At 36.0% G+C, this 18,101-nt stretch overlaps 1 protein-coding gene across 1 annotated transcript in view; it reads left to right on the forward strand.

Moving 5' to 3' along the window:
- Positions 1 to 18,101, forward strand: part of NBAS (NBAS subunit of NRZ tethering complex) — a 343,098-nt gene that overhangs the window by 118,392 nt on the left and 206,605 nt on the right. Inside the window, exons 22-23 of the mRNA XM_079111365.1 lie at positions 8,653 to 8,736; positions 13,816 to 13,969. Coding sequence (XP_078967491.1) covers positions 8,653 to 8,736; positions 13,816 to 13,969 — 238 coding nt within the window. The remainder of the gene's footprint in view (positions 1 to 8,652; positions 8,737 to 13,815; positions 13,970 to 18,101) is intronic.

Consider the following 18,101-nt stretch of genomic DNA (forward strand, 5'->3'; position numbering starts at 1 on the left):
ATTGAATCCCAGTACTTTCTCTTCGTTAGTTTTCTTCTTTTAGTACTTCAGAAGTGCCACCCCCTTGTCTCCAGCCTCACATTGCTTTTTTTTTTTTTTTTTTTTTTTTTTTTTTTATCATTTTTGTGGTGCTGGGTATTGAACCCCCAGGGACTTGTTCTTGCAAGGCAAGCACTCTACCAACTGAGCTATATCCCCAACCCTTCACATTGCTTTTGATGAGAGATCTGTTGTCACTCTTATTTTCTCTTGTATCTTGTTTTATATGTATACTTATAAGATTTTACTTAATTGATTTTGCGCTATTTTATTATGCTGTGACTTAGTGTTGCTTTCTGTGTTTATTCTAATTTTTTGTTTTTTGGATTTCTGGGCTTAGAGATTTCACCAAATTTAGGAAAATTGTTTATATTCTTTCCTCAATATTTTTTCCCTTCCCTCTCTCCCATTTCCAATAATACATACATTCCCTCATCCCCCTGTGCCCCAATTATATGTATGTTGGCTTCTTGATCTTATGTCATAGCTCATTTTTCTGTTTTTCTGCCCTATGTTTCCATTTTGGATAGTTTCTACCACTGTGTCTTTAAAGATATTACCTTTTTCAGTGTCTGCTATTAATGCCATTAGGGTTATGTGTGTATGTGTTTTAATCTCAGTGTATTTTTCATTGCTGATAGTGGATTTTTTATTCCTGGTAGATTTGAGTCTTTTTAAATTTTCTATGTTGCTACTTATGTCATTCATGGTGTTTTTTGATTTGTTTTAAAAATAATTTTTCCTTTGGTAATGGACCTTAATTTTCTTTTTCTTTGCATTCCTGGTAATTTTTGATTCACTGGCTGACATTGTGAATGTAACATGACTGGGTTGGGTGGTAGAAACTTTTGTTAGAGTTTTTTCTTTCTAAATGTGTATTGAGGCTTTCTTCTGGGGTATAGCTAAGTCACTTGGACATGAGGCTTACTTTTTGGTTTGTTATGTAGGACCAAAACATTCTTTAGTCAAGAGTCAGGTGATGCTTTTCTCAATACTGTATTTGATCCCCTGTGAGGTATTAAAGTTGAGGTATTAAGGCTCAACCACAAATTAAACATTTAAATGAATTAACACTTTATGATTAATAAAATTGCTGATTAATTATATAAACTATACTATATTAACTAATTACTAAATATATAATTAAACATATAAGTTAAAATTATTATTCATGTATTATTACTATACCTGTAGTACTACTAGGAGTTGCGATGGATGCAAAGAGGTATTTACCAGAAAGCATATTTACTTTTAGTGACAAAACATATACTAGGAAATTGATGAAATAATAGTTAGGAACACCAGGAAAACATGAAGAATATATCACATATGTATCATAAGATTACACAGAGTAAATGCCACATGAGTTGTCCAGGTGAAAGTAGCAAGGATGTAGAAAAAGAAGGGTATTTGAATGTTGTAGAATCATCTGTAGGAAACTGAAATTTGCTGATGGCCTGGATGTAAGATATGGAGTTAGAAGAAAAGGTGGGATTACATAGAATATCAGGGTGGCTCAGGGTGAAGACTCTGGAACAGCTTTCCCAGGCTCAAATTCCAGCTGCATCTTATTAGCTGTGTGACTTGGGACAAGTTGTTTGGTGTGTCTATGCCTGTGCTACCTCTACTGTAAAGTAGGAAGGATGTTATTGTCTGGCTCTTGAGACTGTTGAGTTTATACCTGTAATTACTTAGTGATTTATATTCGCGTTCATTGTAGTAAGTTCTGTGTAAGTATTAGGTTGGGCAAAGTTGAATAGCTTTATAGATAGTGTGTAAAATGCCCATTCAGCATAGGTTTTAGAGGCAAGAATATACAGATATTTTAATGGGTGACAGTGAAGGAGTTAGTCTTCCTGTAACTTGTGGTCTGCATAGGTATTATTTATGCTATTTTTCGATTATGTGAATGAAAAGGATATAAAATATTCTCTAATTCTTTTGTTCAAAATCCATTAGCACTACAGACTAGCATAGGTTCACAGTTAATAATGTACTCTGAAACAGTTCATGAACATTTTGGCACATTTCAGTGGTTTTATAGTTAATAAATTCGTATGTCATGTATTTTTATCTTTGTCCTGGAAGTAGGTTTTTTGGTCTAGTTAATAGACCAAAGGAGATTTGTCAGGGTCTGGTTGATTTTCAGTAATGCTAAGTAAGGGTCTTACTATTATTCTCTCTGTTGGTTCTGTGTCAGTCTGAGTAACAGAATAACGAATGAAGTTTACTGATTTCTCTTACATTCCTTCCTCTTGGAAAATTATGGATTTGGGGGCCTCCCTATATGAGGATAACTTCATCAATCCTTAGTTGACTCTTAGACCTCAGATCTTTGAAGGGAATATAATCACACATAATGTGTATTCTCCCTCACTGAATGAAATACTATAAATACTATAGATGAAAGTTATAGTTCAACAGTTTTGAGTCCCTATTTTCCATTGGTGCAATATTACAAATATGAGTATCATTATAAAAATAAAACATGCATTTATGAATATTACATGTATAATACCAGATGCTGAATATAAACTTCACTGCATTAATGTTTTGTTTGGGAGATTTTTCTGTTGGCCAGTGTAGCTTATTCTTGCTAACATGAAAGTCTGTTGAATGGGGTTTGAGGACATCTCCCCCACCGCCCCCCACTCTGGTAGTTTTGCTTATAACAAGCATAGGCAACCTTTTTTATTTTTTATTTTGAGGACCTTCAGTGTCTCTTGTTCAAAATTAGGATCATCTTTCTAAGATGAAGATGGGAGAATGGTGGATGGGGCCGGTTTTCATTCTAGTGACTTCTCTACTCCTATGTTGTCCTTTTTATTTTATTGACATTAATCATCTTTTATAAAAAGCCTATCAGTTATTTTATTGACTTTTCTGGGAGATTCTTCAGTGCTATACCATTGGAGAGTTTGTGCCTTTCCCCTAAACTTTAATGATTTTTCAAACTAGTTCTCTGAAATAATCAAATCATACTTTGATCATAGTTAAAACTTGTTTTTAAACTTGGTTTTAAGCATTTAGGAGGGAGACGATGCTTTTGAAAATCGTTGCTATTTTATCTCATAAATTAACTCATGTTTTCTCATTATTGATAATGTATTGGCCAGATGTCATTTTACTCAGGATTGAATCAGAGTTTATTGCAGTTTTTCAATATTTGTGGAAATAATCATTGACATATAAATATTAATGTGGTGTTGCTATTTATCATAAAGTACATCTTGAAATGTAACCACAGTCACGTGTATCTTGTATTTGCTACTTATGAAAAGATACTTCTGTGATGGTTAACATTGAACATTTACTGTATGCTAGGTGCTATTTTGAGGTTTTTATATGTGCTAATGTAATCCTTCCTATCCTGTTACTATCCCTATTTTAATAGGAAACTGAGGAACAGGCAGGTTGAATAGTTCCATTGAGGTTATGAGGCCATGCAGGATAGAACCACAGTTTGACATCAGGGTTAGACTTCTAAGAGCATACTCAATTATTTTAAAGAATCAGAATCCAAGAAAATATTTGCTTTTGTCTTGTTTTTATTGGGGCAGATAATTTTATAGTATTTACTAGGTAGATGAGGCAACTGTGTCCCAGAGATGAATTTGGTAACGGGAAGCAGATAATCCAAATTAGGGTATTGCTTTTCCCCCCACTTTTCTCTCATTTAAACATTGTTATTAGTTTCTGCTCTGTTTTGTAAATTATTTATTAAAGAAATTGAATCTCATTGATTCAGAAGAACATTCTTTGGGCAGCTTTTTTCCATCTTGACATTAGGATGGATCACCAGCTCTTTGATTGGTTTTCCATTGAGTTCAGATCAGTTTGACTTGTCCAGCCATGGTAACTGTAGTGCAGTTACATACCCAGGCCCAAATGATTGCTATTTTTTGTGCTCTATTTAACAGAACATTTTATTCTTTGTTAAATAATAGAAATAAATATAACTGCACATCTTAAAACCAATGTATAAAATGTGGTAATTAGTAAAAATAGTGTCTACTTAGTCTTTTGTTTTCAAGGCATTGAACCTGGATAAAAGAGCTTTTGGGAAGTCAGTTTTTGATAAATTTCCTTCAAATAAAGCATTTATATTTAGTGTGTGTATTAGGGTTCTCTAGAGGAACAGAATCAACAGGAAGTATGATTTTAAGAAGGGAATTTATTAGATTGGCTGACACAACCAGAAGATACGTAGTCCAAAATGACCGTCTGCTGCTGGAGAGCTGGGAGAACCAGCAGCTACGCAGTCCAAGACACAGAAGCCCCAGAACAAGAAGGATCAACAGTGCCACCCTAGTCTAAGACCAAGGCTTCTGAAAACTACCTGGAGAATCACTGGCATAGTCCGCTTTGGAAGAGTGAAGAAGTGAGAGTCTGATATCCTCAGATGATAGAAGCAGCGATCAAGAACCTGTTCAAGAAGAGTCCAGTTTGCATCTGCATCTGCTTCTTTTTTTTTCCAACTTTTATTCCATCCTATTGGGCGGCGCTGCCCATGCTTAGGGAGGGACTCCACTCCAGTTCCTATCCCACATTCCAGTCATTCCTAGACACACCCTCATGGACACACCAGGAAGCCTCTTAATCATGGGTATCCCTTAATCCAATCAAGTTGACAATTCGAGTTAACCATTACAGTGTGGGAAATAATTGGGGAGGACATCGTTAAATATAACAACTTGTTACTTTTATTCTTTGCTGACAGATAAGTGTTACCTTCAAATGAAACCTACACTTTATTGTTTAAGAATAAAACAGCAGCATTATAATATAAAGAATTTCTAAAATTAAGCAAAAGCAGCTATTTTGTAAAGAGATAATTTCAGTTTACTATGTAATTATATATATATATTTTTAGTGGGCATGATGTACTTGCATTTTAGAACTTCCTTAGTAGAGAGGTGGAAAAAAAAAAAGAGTAAGATGAAATGAAGTATGTAAATAAAATTTTGTGTGTTTTTTTTTTTTTTTAAACTTTGGATTTATGGTGTAAGTTTTGCAACTAACCAAACTTTGTGTAATTCTGAGAGTTGCAGTATGGTTTCTAGGTTTATTTTGAATTGGATTTGTCCATTTGGTAATTGACTTATGTGATTAATATTTTAGGTCTGAACAGAATCAGTGAAGAAGTTTTCTTCTGAATTTTATTAAGGAGTCTATCATCCTGTATGAAATAATAAATAAAATTTGGGTATTTTTAATAAGCAAGAATAGAACCAATCAGTTATTTTGATGTATAAAGAATGTTGAGTTTTAGAGAATTGTATATTAGTCAGCCTTTTTTTTAAAAAATCCTGTAGTACAATGAGATATCTGTAACTATGGGCTTTCTATTTGTAATTTCAAGATCTAATACCTGCAATTGGATGTACTTCAAAGTATAAATTTTTGGGTGTGCTTACATGACACTCTCTGTGCAAATACTCCAAAATCTGCAGAACTTTAGTAATCAAACCCTTCCATCTCAAGCATTTTGGAAGAGGGATACTTGGCCCGTGGAGCTTACCCTTTCATCAGTTTGATAGTATGTGTTAGGAAGTCATGCTCATATTCACTCTCAAATCCTAGATTCCATGCTGTAGAAGAATACCTCCTTGACATATCTGATTTTTATTAACAAACTGTTCCCTTTCATTGCCACATTCCAGTCTTGATCTGTTGTGATACTCATGAGGTCAGTTTAAAAATTTTGTTGTGCTGTCAATCATTTAATTTAACCAACACATATTGTTTTTAGAGTCTGCTGAATAGCAGGCACTATTTTAGGTGCTAAGAATGTAGCTGTAGACAAAATAAAAAATTGGCCTTTAAGGAGTTTTTATTCTGTTTTGGAAAGCGCTCTGTTTTTCTTTATTTCTATCTCTCTTGTGGGTTGTACTGGGGATTGAACCCAGGGCTACTTTACCACTGAGCTACATCCCCATCCCTTTTTTTAATCTTACTTTGAGACAGGATCTTGGCAAGTTGCCCAGCTAACATCAAATTTGCAATTCTCCTGCCTCAACCTCCTGACTCACTTGGTTTATAGGCATGTAACACCATACTTGGGTCTTGTTTCTTAAATGCTATCATTTGAAGCAAAATAAAGAACTTTTGTTACTTTTTTAGCAAGCCCTTTAGACTCCTAAAATTTGGTTTTAAAATAATTTTTTTTTATGGAAACATTTGTTAGAAAATGAAAGAGCAGACAGTTTTTATCTTTATGTAAACATTGGTGATCAGATCTGAGATTAAACCACTTGGGGTAGAAGTTAGTTTCATAAAATTATGTATTATATATCTTAGATTAAATGTATCTTAATTATACATGTAAAGGGATATACACATGGTAACATAAAATTGGGCAAATGCTGCTGTGCTTAAATTTGGGTGGTTCCTACTGTGTATAAAATAAGGGAGTGGTACAAATGTAGTTGAGTGGTACATCCTTTCTAGAGGCAAGGTAATATGCTAGCTAAAAATATAAGCTTTGGATTCTAGCTGTCTGGTGTGTTTGAAACATGACTGTCATTTGTTAGCTTTATGAGGATAAACAATGTTTCAATGTAGTATGAGGAAGCTAATGTCATCCACATTAGATTGGTAGGACTGAATGAGGTTAAGAATTATTGTTGCTGGTCATTGCAAATAAAATAATAGTAGCAGTTCTATTAGCACATTAGAAACAGGAATCAGAACTCTTCAGGTCTACCTTTCCCAATGGGTTTCTGAGCAGAACTTGATTTTAATATGTTTTGTAAATATAGTTATTTTATCCTTTCCATTTCTGTTCAATGAAGATAACAAAAGTTTTATAATTTTCTATACTCTAGATTCCAAATAAGTATTATTTTGCTGAGGGTCCTCCAATATTACTGATCATTTTAGTAATAATCACTGTTGTATCTAACATGTGCTTTATATAGAAAATATGAATCTCAATGTGTGATACAGTTTCGTGAAATTCTTTTAGAAAACGTTTTGTGTAGCCTAAGGAACCGTGTCTGCTTTAATTAGAAAAGGCATAATAGCTTGCTAGGTTAATTTTCCCCACCATTCTCTGTTCATTGCTCTTAATTTACTATGTTGGAAGGGTGTGCATTGGTATACCATTGTATTCCAATGTTTCCAATTTTACTTTTCATTTCAGTGGTTTGTGATAAAATATTAGTTATTGACGGCATGGAAGAAAATATTTTCTTATTTGGTGGCAGATGAAATTCTGTTAGGTTATTTGTTCTAAATCATCTGATTGATTCAGAAGTATGAACTCATCCTTTAGAATATGTCTGGTACATAGTTTGCTAGGATAGCATAGGCTAACTGAAAAGCTGTGTTTTTATTGTATCATAAACTTCCTATTTTACACATCTGAGGAAGCTGGGCTTTGGATAATTTGCTATTGACTGATGAGTCCTCATCATCACCTTCCCAGACCTCATTAGCTGCCTTCTCCCACTTTACAACCCTCCAGTAATTTCCTATTACTTTTTACACGAAGACCAATCTCTTCACCGGCATAATTTTCAGATGTTTATGAAGTCTTTCTTGTGCAAAGCTTGTTTCGTCACCTAATAATATGAGTACGTTTAGTTCTTTTTCTGGGGCTTTGATAAATTTTAGGAAAATGCCACTATTGATACTCAGAAATAAGAAGTAAAATGTTTTATTGAACTTTAAAGGCAAGGTAATTGAAGTTTGTTTTTAAGAGTTTTGTCTTTTTTCTTTATTCAGAGTGATTCAGTAGTTTCACAGATCTGTGGGAGTTAAAAATAAAAGAAACCTTAGCAATAATGTTGAAAACACCTGTCTTTGAAAAATCTTGTGCCAAAGACTGTATAGACTGTTAAAGGATAGTTTATTTCCTGATTTGTACCAAATTGCTCCACTACCATATTGGGTTTACCTCCCTTTTCTTTTAAAATTATTCTTCATCCCAACCAGTGTCAGAATTCATCTTTGTGTTTCTTAGATTTTCTTTTTTGTCATCTTTTAGTTATGCTTTTCAACCTGCAAAATAATTTCTCCACTCTTGCTGTTGTCCAATATGATAGCCACTAGAGACATGTGGCTACTTAAGTATAAATGAATTAAAATTAAATAGAATTACTTAATTCTCTTTCTTAGTATCTGGAGCTGTATTTCAGGTGCCTTATAGATACACTGTGTTGGATGACTCATAGACCATTTCTGTAATCACTGGGAGTTCCTTTGGGATAGCACTGGTCTATATTGTAGCCTTTTTGGGTAGAGAATCTTTTATGTTAATGTGTAGAGTATGTAGTACAGGCTCTTGATGAATTTTAGAATGCATGAATGAACATATACCCATACCATTCTTTAATTCTTTGCCAGTTTTTTTGTTCAGAATTTCCTTTTTCTTTTTGAAACTTCTTATGATTGAAGGGGAATCAGCAATATGGCATTTCTCAGTTACATATGCATACTATATGTATCATATGACACTTAAAATACCATAATGAGAAATCTTGATGGTTAGGGTTACAGAGACACTTTTTGGTTTATATTTCTTGGTAGCTAGTCATATGCCTTATGAAACTAGATGATGTGTATTTTAAATATCATGTGTGAATTTTTTTTTTTTTTTTTTTATTTAAGTTGCAATGGTGATTCCTTGATGATCGTTCCTTGGCATGAACATAAACACCGAGCTAAAGACTGGTGCGAGGAATTGGAGTGCAGGTCAGTATCAGCCCACACCAGACATCCTCATTTCTTTGTGGGATAGGTGAATAGATGGCCCTGTGAAAAAGTGATGTATGATCACTTACTTCATGGTGCTCCCTGACTTAGAGCATTTGGGTGAAGTTAAGGAAAAATTAAAACAAACAAACAAAAAAAACCAACAACAAACGGTTGATTTGGTTATGTTGAAACTTTTCCATGAGAAAATACTAAATGTTACTAAGGAATTATTGTAAAATTATTTTATTATAATTCTTCATTTTAGCTGTTTTCTTTTAATTTTTCAGATAAAGTTTTTTTCCTCATAGTTACAATATTGCTATATATGTATCTCTGTTTTTCACTTAGTTTTAATTTTCATTTTTACAAGATTTAACTTGGGGGAAAAAATGTCAGAATGTGGAAATATGAAATATTGTTGAAGGGGTTGGGAGATAAGATAGGGAGTGAAAGTCCATATGAGAAACCTTTGAATTTCTTTAGTCCCCACTCCTCAAAATTGGGCAAATACCTCTTAGCTGTCTTTCTTCCATATTTTCCCTAAATGAGACCAGAGACCAGAGGACCTCTAGTTAGCTGGAAAGCCTCCAGATTCATGGATACCAGGCATAGCATAGGAGGGGATGAAGCAATGGGTTTGAAAATCCAGGAGATTAGGTAAAATGTATCCTGAATACTGAAACTGACTTTCTTTCCTACTCCCTGCTCCCAGAAGCAGGCATAATCCCCAAGAAGAAGTTTGGAGAATTCCTTTCTGCAGAAGTGGAGTAGCCTCTGAAAGAGGGCTCTAGATACTGAGGCATTGTCTCCAAAGGTTAGGGCACTCCAGGGGTACAGCAGATTCAACCAGGAGCAGTTTTTGCCACACTCACAGAGCTTCCTGACATCTACGGAGAGACTGCAGCAGGCAGAACAAATGAACTGGTGAGGAAACACACAGAAAGCGGAACTGAGAGAAATGCACTTGTTGACAGAAGGAAACTTCAAAAATTATGATATTCCCTGGGAGATAAGCTTATATTTGTTAGATAAATATGATTGTTTAAAATGGGAACAAAGACTTAAGAGAACTTGGGATGTTGAAGAGTTGGAAGATTAAATCAAGGAATTTTTGTAGATCTTAGAATGAAAATACAGAGCTAGAATATGAGAGGATACATTGAAACAAACCTAATATTCAAGTGACAGGCTTTAAAAAACACATAGACATAAAAGGAGATAAAATTATAAGAAATAATTCAATCCTGTACTTAGAATTGAAGGTTGTGAATATTCAGATTGAAATGCTTATTACATTAAAGCATATTGTCATGACCTTCTGGAGTATCAGGGATACATTTTTTCCTAAAGAGAAAGACTACGTGAAAGGATTGGAACTCAGAAGGACCTGAGAAACCTCAAGAAAACACAAGAAGCTAGAAGACAATTGGGCAATCCTTTTGAAACTTAAAAAAGTCGTGGATGGACCTTTACTTTTTATTTACTTGTACATGGTGCTGGGAATCGAACCCAGTGCCTCACACATGCAAGTGCTCTACCACTGGGCCACAATCCCAGCCCCTCTTTGAAATTTTTGAAGGAGGAAATTTTTGATATCAATTTCTATATCCCGTTAATGTCATCAAATGTGAAAGTAATTTTTCAAGTTTCAAAAAATTTGCCACTCATATACACCTTGTTTCAGGAAGCCCTTATAAGGTTTCCTTTATTAAAACAGAGTGAAGTGAGAAGAAGAAAGCTGCTGGATTCAGACTTGGACTCTAATATATGCATGGCAAAGACAAGGCCCTGAATGACTTTATGCCCAGTTGGGGGAGAGAGTAGGGGAGTAGGAGTGTCTTCAAGAACCAGGTCTTGGGGGAAGACATGTCATAATGTAATTGAAATACAGTTGTAAAATGTTTATATTTTAATATTTGATGTTTTAGTTGGAAAACATTAGCATTGGTTATATAAGCAATCAAGAGTAGAGAGAGGGCAATGGGAGGTTATTAAGTCCAGGAAAAAATTGAAATAAAACAATTTCTTAAGTGTGTAATCATGTCCCCACCCCAGAATTTATTATCATTCAGTGGAATTTTGGGAGATAGTGGAGCTTAATGCTTGGCATTTATTGACCATATGTAACTAGAAGTCTTTATTTACTAATTGTAATGAGAAATTGAAAGGTAGAGAAATTTAAAAAGGTGGAAGGTTGGTGCCCATTTAAGGAAGGTGAAATGCTGCTGCTGCACAAATTCTCTCCATTTAAATAAGACATTGCTCCCTGCTGCCTGCCCCCTCTTTGAGATGGTGCTTTTTACAGAGCAGCACTGGCAGCCCAGGGGTGGACCCATTCATTGGACACTTCCAGGTTCTCCTTAGCCCATGTCTTCTTGTGATTCTAACAAGTAGATGCCAGAAATGAAGGTATTTCTTCTTAGACAAACCACAGCAATTAAGTGGAAGCAACCTTGCTGTGTGGGAACTCCTGAAACGATAAACTTGTAAAGCCATGACAAGATGATTAGCTTCTGTCTTTGGTTAGGTCCAGGGATTCTGAAGGAAGAAAAGGGCTGTAGTCCCTGTCCTCATGAAGTGTGCTCCAGCTGGAAGTGCAGAGTGCTGTGAAAGACATGACAGGGCACTGCAGGCATTCAAGGGGAAGCCCCTGACCTTGGTGGAGGTCACGGGAGAGTCCCTGTGGAACTGATGTGGAACCTGAGATTCGAAGAATAAGCAGGAATTGACTCAGTGGAGATGTGTTTGGGAGAGAGGACGGAGTATTGGAGTAGAAGGAAGAGCTTGCTGGAAGACTAAAGGCAAGGTCCCCTTCAAGAACAGAAAATAAGAAGTGTTCTTATTTTTAATCAGATTTGTTTTAAAAAAGACAGCTATTATCTGAGGATGTCACAGATTTAGTCTTGAGCTGGTTGCATTTGAAGTGCCAGAAAAACATCTAAGAATAAGCAGCAGGAAGATCTTAAGGCTTCTAAGTGAAGTCTGGGTTATGGGTAAAAATATGGTAGCTAAATTGTCTATGATCATTTCTATTGTAGAGTTTCAGGGAGACCTGGAGAGAGTATACAGTGAGAAGCGGGCTGGGCTAAGCATCTGGAAGTGCTAGTATTTAATGTTGGGTAAAGGAGGATATTCTAGCACAGGTGACCGAAAAGCAGCAGCCAAAAAGATGAGAGCAATCCTGATTATATTGCTGCCCGAATGAAAAGGAAGCTGATTCCTGAAGGAGAGAGCAGTTAAATCCTCTCAGATGGTGCTGAGACGGAAATGAGTAAGGATTGAAAAAAGGCATCAAAGGAGTCAGAGTTGCTGGTGGCTATTTTTCCCTGCTGAAAAGGGGCAGATTTAAACGATGCCTGGAGGAGTGATGTGACTTTGTATGGCAGTGGTGGGGAAAAATCCCTGCTAAGAATATTAATGACACTGGAGACTAGTTAAGTACAGGATCATTCATGTGTGTGAGCCTTACTGTAGTGCCAGTCATAAGCACAGTAGCTCGTCTCCTGCATGTGAATAAGATGTCCAGGTATATTTACGGGCTTTGTGTCTGATCATGTACCACACCTGATAGAAATTCCAATAAAAATAATAACTGTAAATAAAATTAAGCATTTGGTTTATGCCAGGCAGTGTTCTCTGTGTACGTGGGTTACTTTGAATTTTCACAACATTCTTGCAATAGTAATATCCCCACATTTTAGAATCAAAGGAATCCTAGGGTAGTTTTAGCTAAGTAAATTGCCCAGGTTTTCACAGCTTTCAGTGAGGATATTACGCTGCAGGTTCTGTAGCGCAATTATAAGCTCACTTCCCTTTTTTCCTCATGGATTATATTATTTGATATTTTATTATTTTCCAGATATCAGGAGAGATAAATATTTTCTCTATTAGTAATACAATGTGCTTACAATAAAGAAGTACCTTTAAAAATGAGAAGACAAGTATCTCAATGATACATGTTCTACATGTAAATGTTGACATAGCTCTGGGAGATCTTAAAGATTCCCCGGGAAGTTTTAATGTTATCTAAAGAAATATAGTGTGAAGAGAAAAGAAGTGGTATCATTGGCCAAAATTATGTGAAACATAATTTCTGGATAATAATTTTCTGAATAATAATTTTGTTAGGTGGCTTCTGGTCTGTTTTGGACATTGCTGAGCAGAATGGAGGACACAGATTTAGCAAAGCACTTCAGTGTTACACTGTGCTTCACCTATTTTGAGTATTTTGATGTATAAACTTTATTTAAGTAATGTGTTGTATAAGGACAAATGGTGCCAATATAAGCTCACTTCCTTATAATCACAATAATGAACCACACGTGCTACCACCTCGCCTTAGATGAATGAATGTCCCTAAAGGAACACAGTGCTTTCCTGAGTCCATCTGAGGAGTCTAAGTTACAACTTATTCTTGTCCCACACCCATTGACTGTGATCATCCTTTTAAAATCTCCTCATAATTTGTGATCCTTGTCATGTTCTTCATGTGTGTGTTCCTTTAAGGTGGTGTTTACTCTTCACTCTTACTGGGGAATCCTGTGCTGGGCACACACCAGTGCAGTGCTGCCATGTCAGCATCTAGTAGAGGTATATTCTTAACATACTTGAACTGTTATTTTATTTTTATGAAAACAAGATTTTGTAATTCCAATTGCAATTGAAATCATCTGGGGGAATTTGCCAACCCAGGCCTGACTGGCCACCCCAGGTGATTTTGATTTAACAGGCCTGCCACAGGTATCTTGTACATTTTATATAAGCTTCCTGGGTGATTCTGATTCTGATTTTTTTGGATTTTGTTAGTACTTATTTGATTGGTTTGTGGCACAATTGTTTTATTCATTCTGATTTTTTAAATCAGGAAAAACAGTGGGAAAATAAATTAAGTGTCCCAAAGTGTCTAATTCTGCATATACATAGGAGAAAAAACACAAGCGCACGCATGCGCGCGCACACACACACACACACACACACACTCCCCTTGTCATCTGTTCCCTGTCTCTTGCTCTCATAAAATTGTAATCCTTTCTAGCATTCCAATGAGTTGTTAACTCTTCCTTTTATGATTTGCAGGATGGTTGTAGAGCCGAGTCTGCAAGATGAAAGTGAATTTTTGTATGCCGCCCAGCCTGAGTTACTGAGGTACAGGACAACCCAGCTTGCAGTTGAGAAGGCTATGGACTGGTATCAGAGGAGAGCGGAAGAGATAGAGCACCATGCCGGGCAGGTGAGGGCAAGACCGCTGCTGCCCAGTGATGGTGTAGTGCTGCTGGGTCCTTAGGATTCAGTGCATGCAGTGGATGTGGGCACCAGAGCCAGGAGTCATGGATGTAATTTGCAAGGGATGAATGAAATGCGTAATTCTTATTACTTTTGTTCATTTATCCTTTGCCTCAGAAGTTTTCGTGGCTTTTATTTTGGATTCTTACAGAGCAAATATGTGCAAGAAAAGTTGTTCAAAATCTTTTACAATGTAAGCTACAAAATAAACTGTCCCTGATTTTCTACATATTGTGAATAGGCTTACTGTCATATTAATTTAAAAGGTTTTATTTACCTAGAGTGCTTAACCAGTCCCATTTTACAGTGTGGTAATATGGTTGATTGTGATCTTGCCTTTCAGGAACCTTGTTCAAAATGGTTTCTGCTGTTTTCCTTAAGACTGTGCTCAATTTCTCTTAGGCTTATGGGCCTTTATTGAGATGCAGAACAATTGCATCAAAGAGGAGGCATGAATCGGAGAGATGAGAATTATACTGACCTTGGGTTGCTGAATACGAATATTGACTCTTTCACTAACAGATCTTGTGACTTTCAACCTGGTGCCTACATTTTCTGTACTCAGTTTTCTCTTGGGATTAGTTCCAGTTCAGAGTTAATGAGAACAAAGAAAATACACTTGAGAACATTAAAAACTCTGCCAATTGACTGGTCCTGGTGGTATAGTACCTGTAATCTCAGTCACTTGGGAAGCTAAGGCAGAATATTATGAGAAGTATAAATGCATTCTACTGTCATGTACAACTAATTAGAATGAAAGAAAAATTAAAAAAAATTAAAATTACAAAAAGGGAACTGGGTACCTAGCTCAAGTGGTAGAGGGCTCCTAGGTTCAATCTCTAGTACTTCAAAATGAACACTACCACCTGCACCCCCGCCCCCCACCCCCCAGTTCTGCTAATATTTGAGTGCTTTGTCAAGGTAAGCAATAGTTGAGTTCATCTTAAAGAACAGAGGTTGGTAATTTAGAGCAAAGAATGGCAGAATGCACTTTGAAGTCTCATTCAGGGTCTAGCCAGTGGGTCACATTTCTTTTCTTCCCTCAGTCCTGGCTTTGGACCTCCTTTCCCACCGTCAGTCTGTAGTTGACAGAAAGGTTGATTCCAAAGGGTCTATTGAGCAACAGCATTGCGGGACGAAAGCTGTTTCTATTTAGTGTATCTGAAAAGGCCTAGTGTTTCCACATGGTAGCCTTCTTGAACTCTTGCTTAATCTATTTCCTACTTTTAGTGTTCATAAAAATGAAGATGTGTTATTTACTGGAGCTGATGGAAATATTCTGTACTAGATGTTTTGGGTGATGGCCAAAGAACATTTATCATTGACTTCACAAGTTTTTGAAGATGTTTATGAACTGTAGTACATTTGAAAATGTCTGTAAAAAGTACTGGGCAACTAGTGTACACATTTTAAAAAGATCAGTAATAAATCTTCGATTTTTAGTGTTCAAATATTTTGTTATCTATATCTCAAGCATTATTCAAATAAATTTTTAAAAATAGCAGTAACAAAAAGAAAAAGTGCCACACACTGGAATGCCAAATGACCATCACTTAAAAAAAATAACATTTTTTCTATGCTTATATTTATTTGCTTTATTTTTTACAGGAATTTTAGGTTTATAGAAAAATTGAGTAGAGTACTACCATGGAGTGCTACACACTTCTTCCACCAAGTTTTCCTATTGCTAACATCTTGTATTTTAATGGTACATTTGTTGCAATTGACAAACATTGTATAAGTGAATGGATAAACTATGATATTTCCAGAAGATGGAATATTAAACTCATCACTAAAAATAAATGAATTATCAAACCATGAAAGACAGAGGAACTTCAAAGTGAAGGAAGCCAATCTGAAAGGCTACCTACTATATAATTCCAACTGTGTTGCATTCTGGAAAAGGTTGAACCATAGAGACAACAAAAATATCAGTGGTTAGGGACATGAGGAGGCAGAGCATAGAGGAATTTTAGGGCAGTAGTACTCTTTACGATGCTGTAAATGTGGATAAAGGTCCTTATACAATTGTCCAAATCCATAGACTGTACAACACCAAGTGTGAACCTGTTGTTATCTGTGGACTTTGGATGGGATGGGGCACGTTGTGGGTGTGTTAGGGAGTGAGGTGGGGCAGAAGGCATGCTGCAACTGTTTCTATTTCTGTTCAGTTTTACTATGAATCTAAAACTGCTTTAAAAAAATTGATTAAAAAACAAGCAAACTACAGGGCTGGGGATGCAGCTCAGTTGGTAGAGTGCTTGCCCTGCATGCACGAAGCCCTGGGTTCAGTCCCCAGCACCACACACAAAACAACAACAACAAAAACCAAAAACTACAGAGCTTTCTGAAATTTAAAAATTTTAATAGTCTAGCAATAATTCATAAGCATCTTATTCTTTTTTGAATAATGAAGGATAATTATAAAGAAAGAATGATTTGGGGGTGCTTTACTTGATTGACTTGTATTTTTTTCTTATTTATTTGAAAACATTTAGAAGGTGTTTGTTTTTAAACTTTGTAAGGTTTTGGTGTTTTGTGTGGCCATTAAAGTGATATCTGGCACAATTTTATATTTTTTCACATTTTTGAATTTTAATTGGTGTGGGACTTCTTTTTCCTTGTGCCTATAAATGCCTTCAGCAAAACTTGTTGGTTTAGGAAAATGTTCATAGTGGTGATTTTTTTCCATTTGAGACTTGGGGTATATGGTATAATTCTGTAAATTGTATTAGAGTTTACTTTCATTTAAAGTGTCAGTAATTTGATTTTAAAACATTTTTACTATTTGGGAAGACAACAAATTCAAAGTCGATATTGAAAAGATTAATTTGTATCAGAAAAAAATTGGTGTGTATCAATTGCTAAGGTATTATGTGCTCAAACTATTACTTGCACATAATTATGCATCAGATTTTAATGGTTTCTGAAAATTCATGTGAGTTCTTTTTAAAATTGTTATGAAAGTAGATATATCCTTTGAAACATGAATCATATCTTTATTACTAGGAATTAAGTAAAAAACTTTTATGCATTAATACCAGATCCCTCCTGTTTTACCTACTTTTGCTTCATCTCCCGGATACCTATTTGCGACAGTCTTTGCTCTCATCGTGTTCCCCTGTCAATCCCTCAGTCTTCCATTGACTTTGGGTGGCCTTGCAGCAGTTTGCCTTTGTGCTCTCCTTTTTTCTCCTCTGTGCATTGCACCCCATCCCTTCCCTCATCAGTCTCAGAAAGTGATCTTGCTTTGTACTTCATTTGACAATTTGAGAACTCGCATCCACCACCCCCACTTTAAGCTCTTCCAGTGGAAGAGTGTTCTCTCCTTACATGCAAAGCAACTCCCTCTTTACCTGTACTCCAGATTCCACACCCCTGCCTGCTTAGGGTTTTCAGAATTCATCGAATATTTTCTCTGTCACTTGTCTTTAACTTTTCCTACATCATTGAGTCTTACTGCCCCCACCCCCTTTTAGGACAGAAAGTTCAAATCCTGCCTCTTTTATAACTACAAAAATCTCCGTTTGGCTATTGTTTTAGCTTCTTGTTTCCATCATATCTCAGCCTAGAAATAGTCCCTCTGCTCTTGGTAATCACTTTATCAGTTTTTGCTTGCTCCTCATTTTCCCAGTCTGGCTGTTTCTACCACACTACTGAAACTGTTTCCAGAAAGGCTAACAGTTCACCTCTTAATATCCAGTTCCCTTCATTTCTAATTCAACATCTTGTCCTTTGACACCATTTACAACTTTCCTGAAATCTCTTCTTAGGTGTCTGTGATAACATTTCATTGTTTTGTTGTCCTTGTCTTAGCAATTTTAGTCAGCTCCTGTGGCTTACATTCTTTGGCTTGTCCCTTATCACTGTTTCCCAGATTGCTTCTCCTGTCACTTATTCTTGTCTACAAGTGTGGCCCATTCAGATCTTCTCACCAAACACCTCTCTGATTTATGTGCCAAGAGTTCCTGAGTGGTATCTCCAGCCATCTATGTTTACTTCAGCTGCAAGTTTTGTTTTCTTGTTTTGGGACCCATAGTGGACCTCTGCATTGAGCTATTCCACAGGCTACTGAGTGG

This window comes from Sciurus vulgaris (genome assembly GCF_902686455.1).
Source record: "Sciurus vulgaris genome assembly, chromosome: 14".
Taxonomy (NCBI): Eukaryota; Metazoa; Chordata; class Mammalia; order Rodentia; family Sciuridae; genus Sciurus; species Sciurus vulgaris.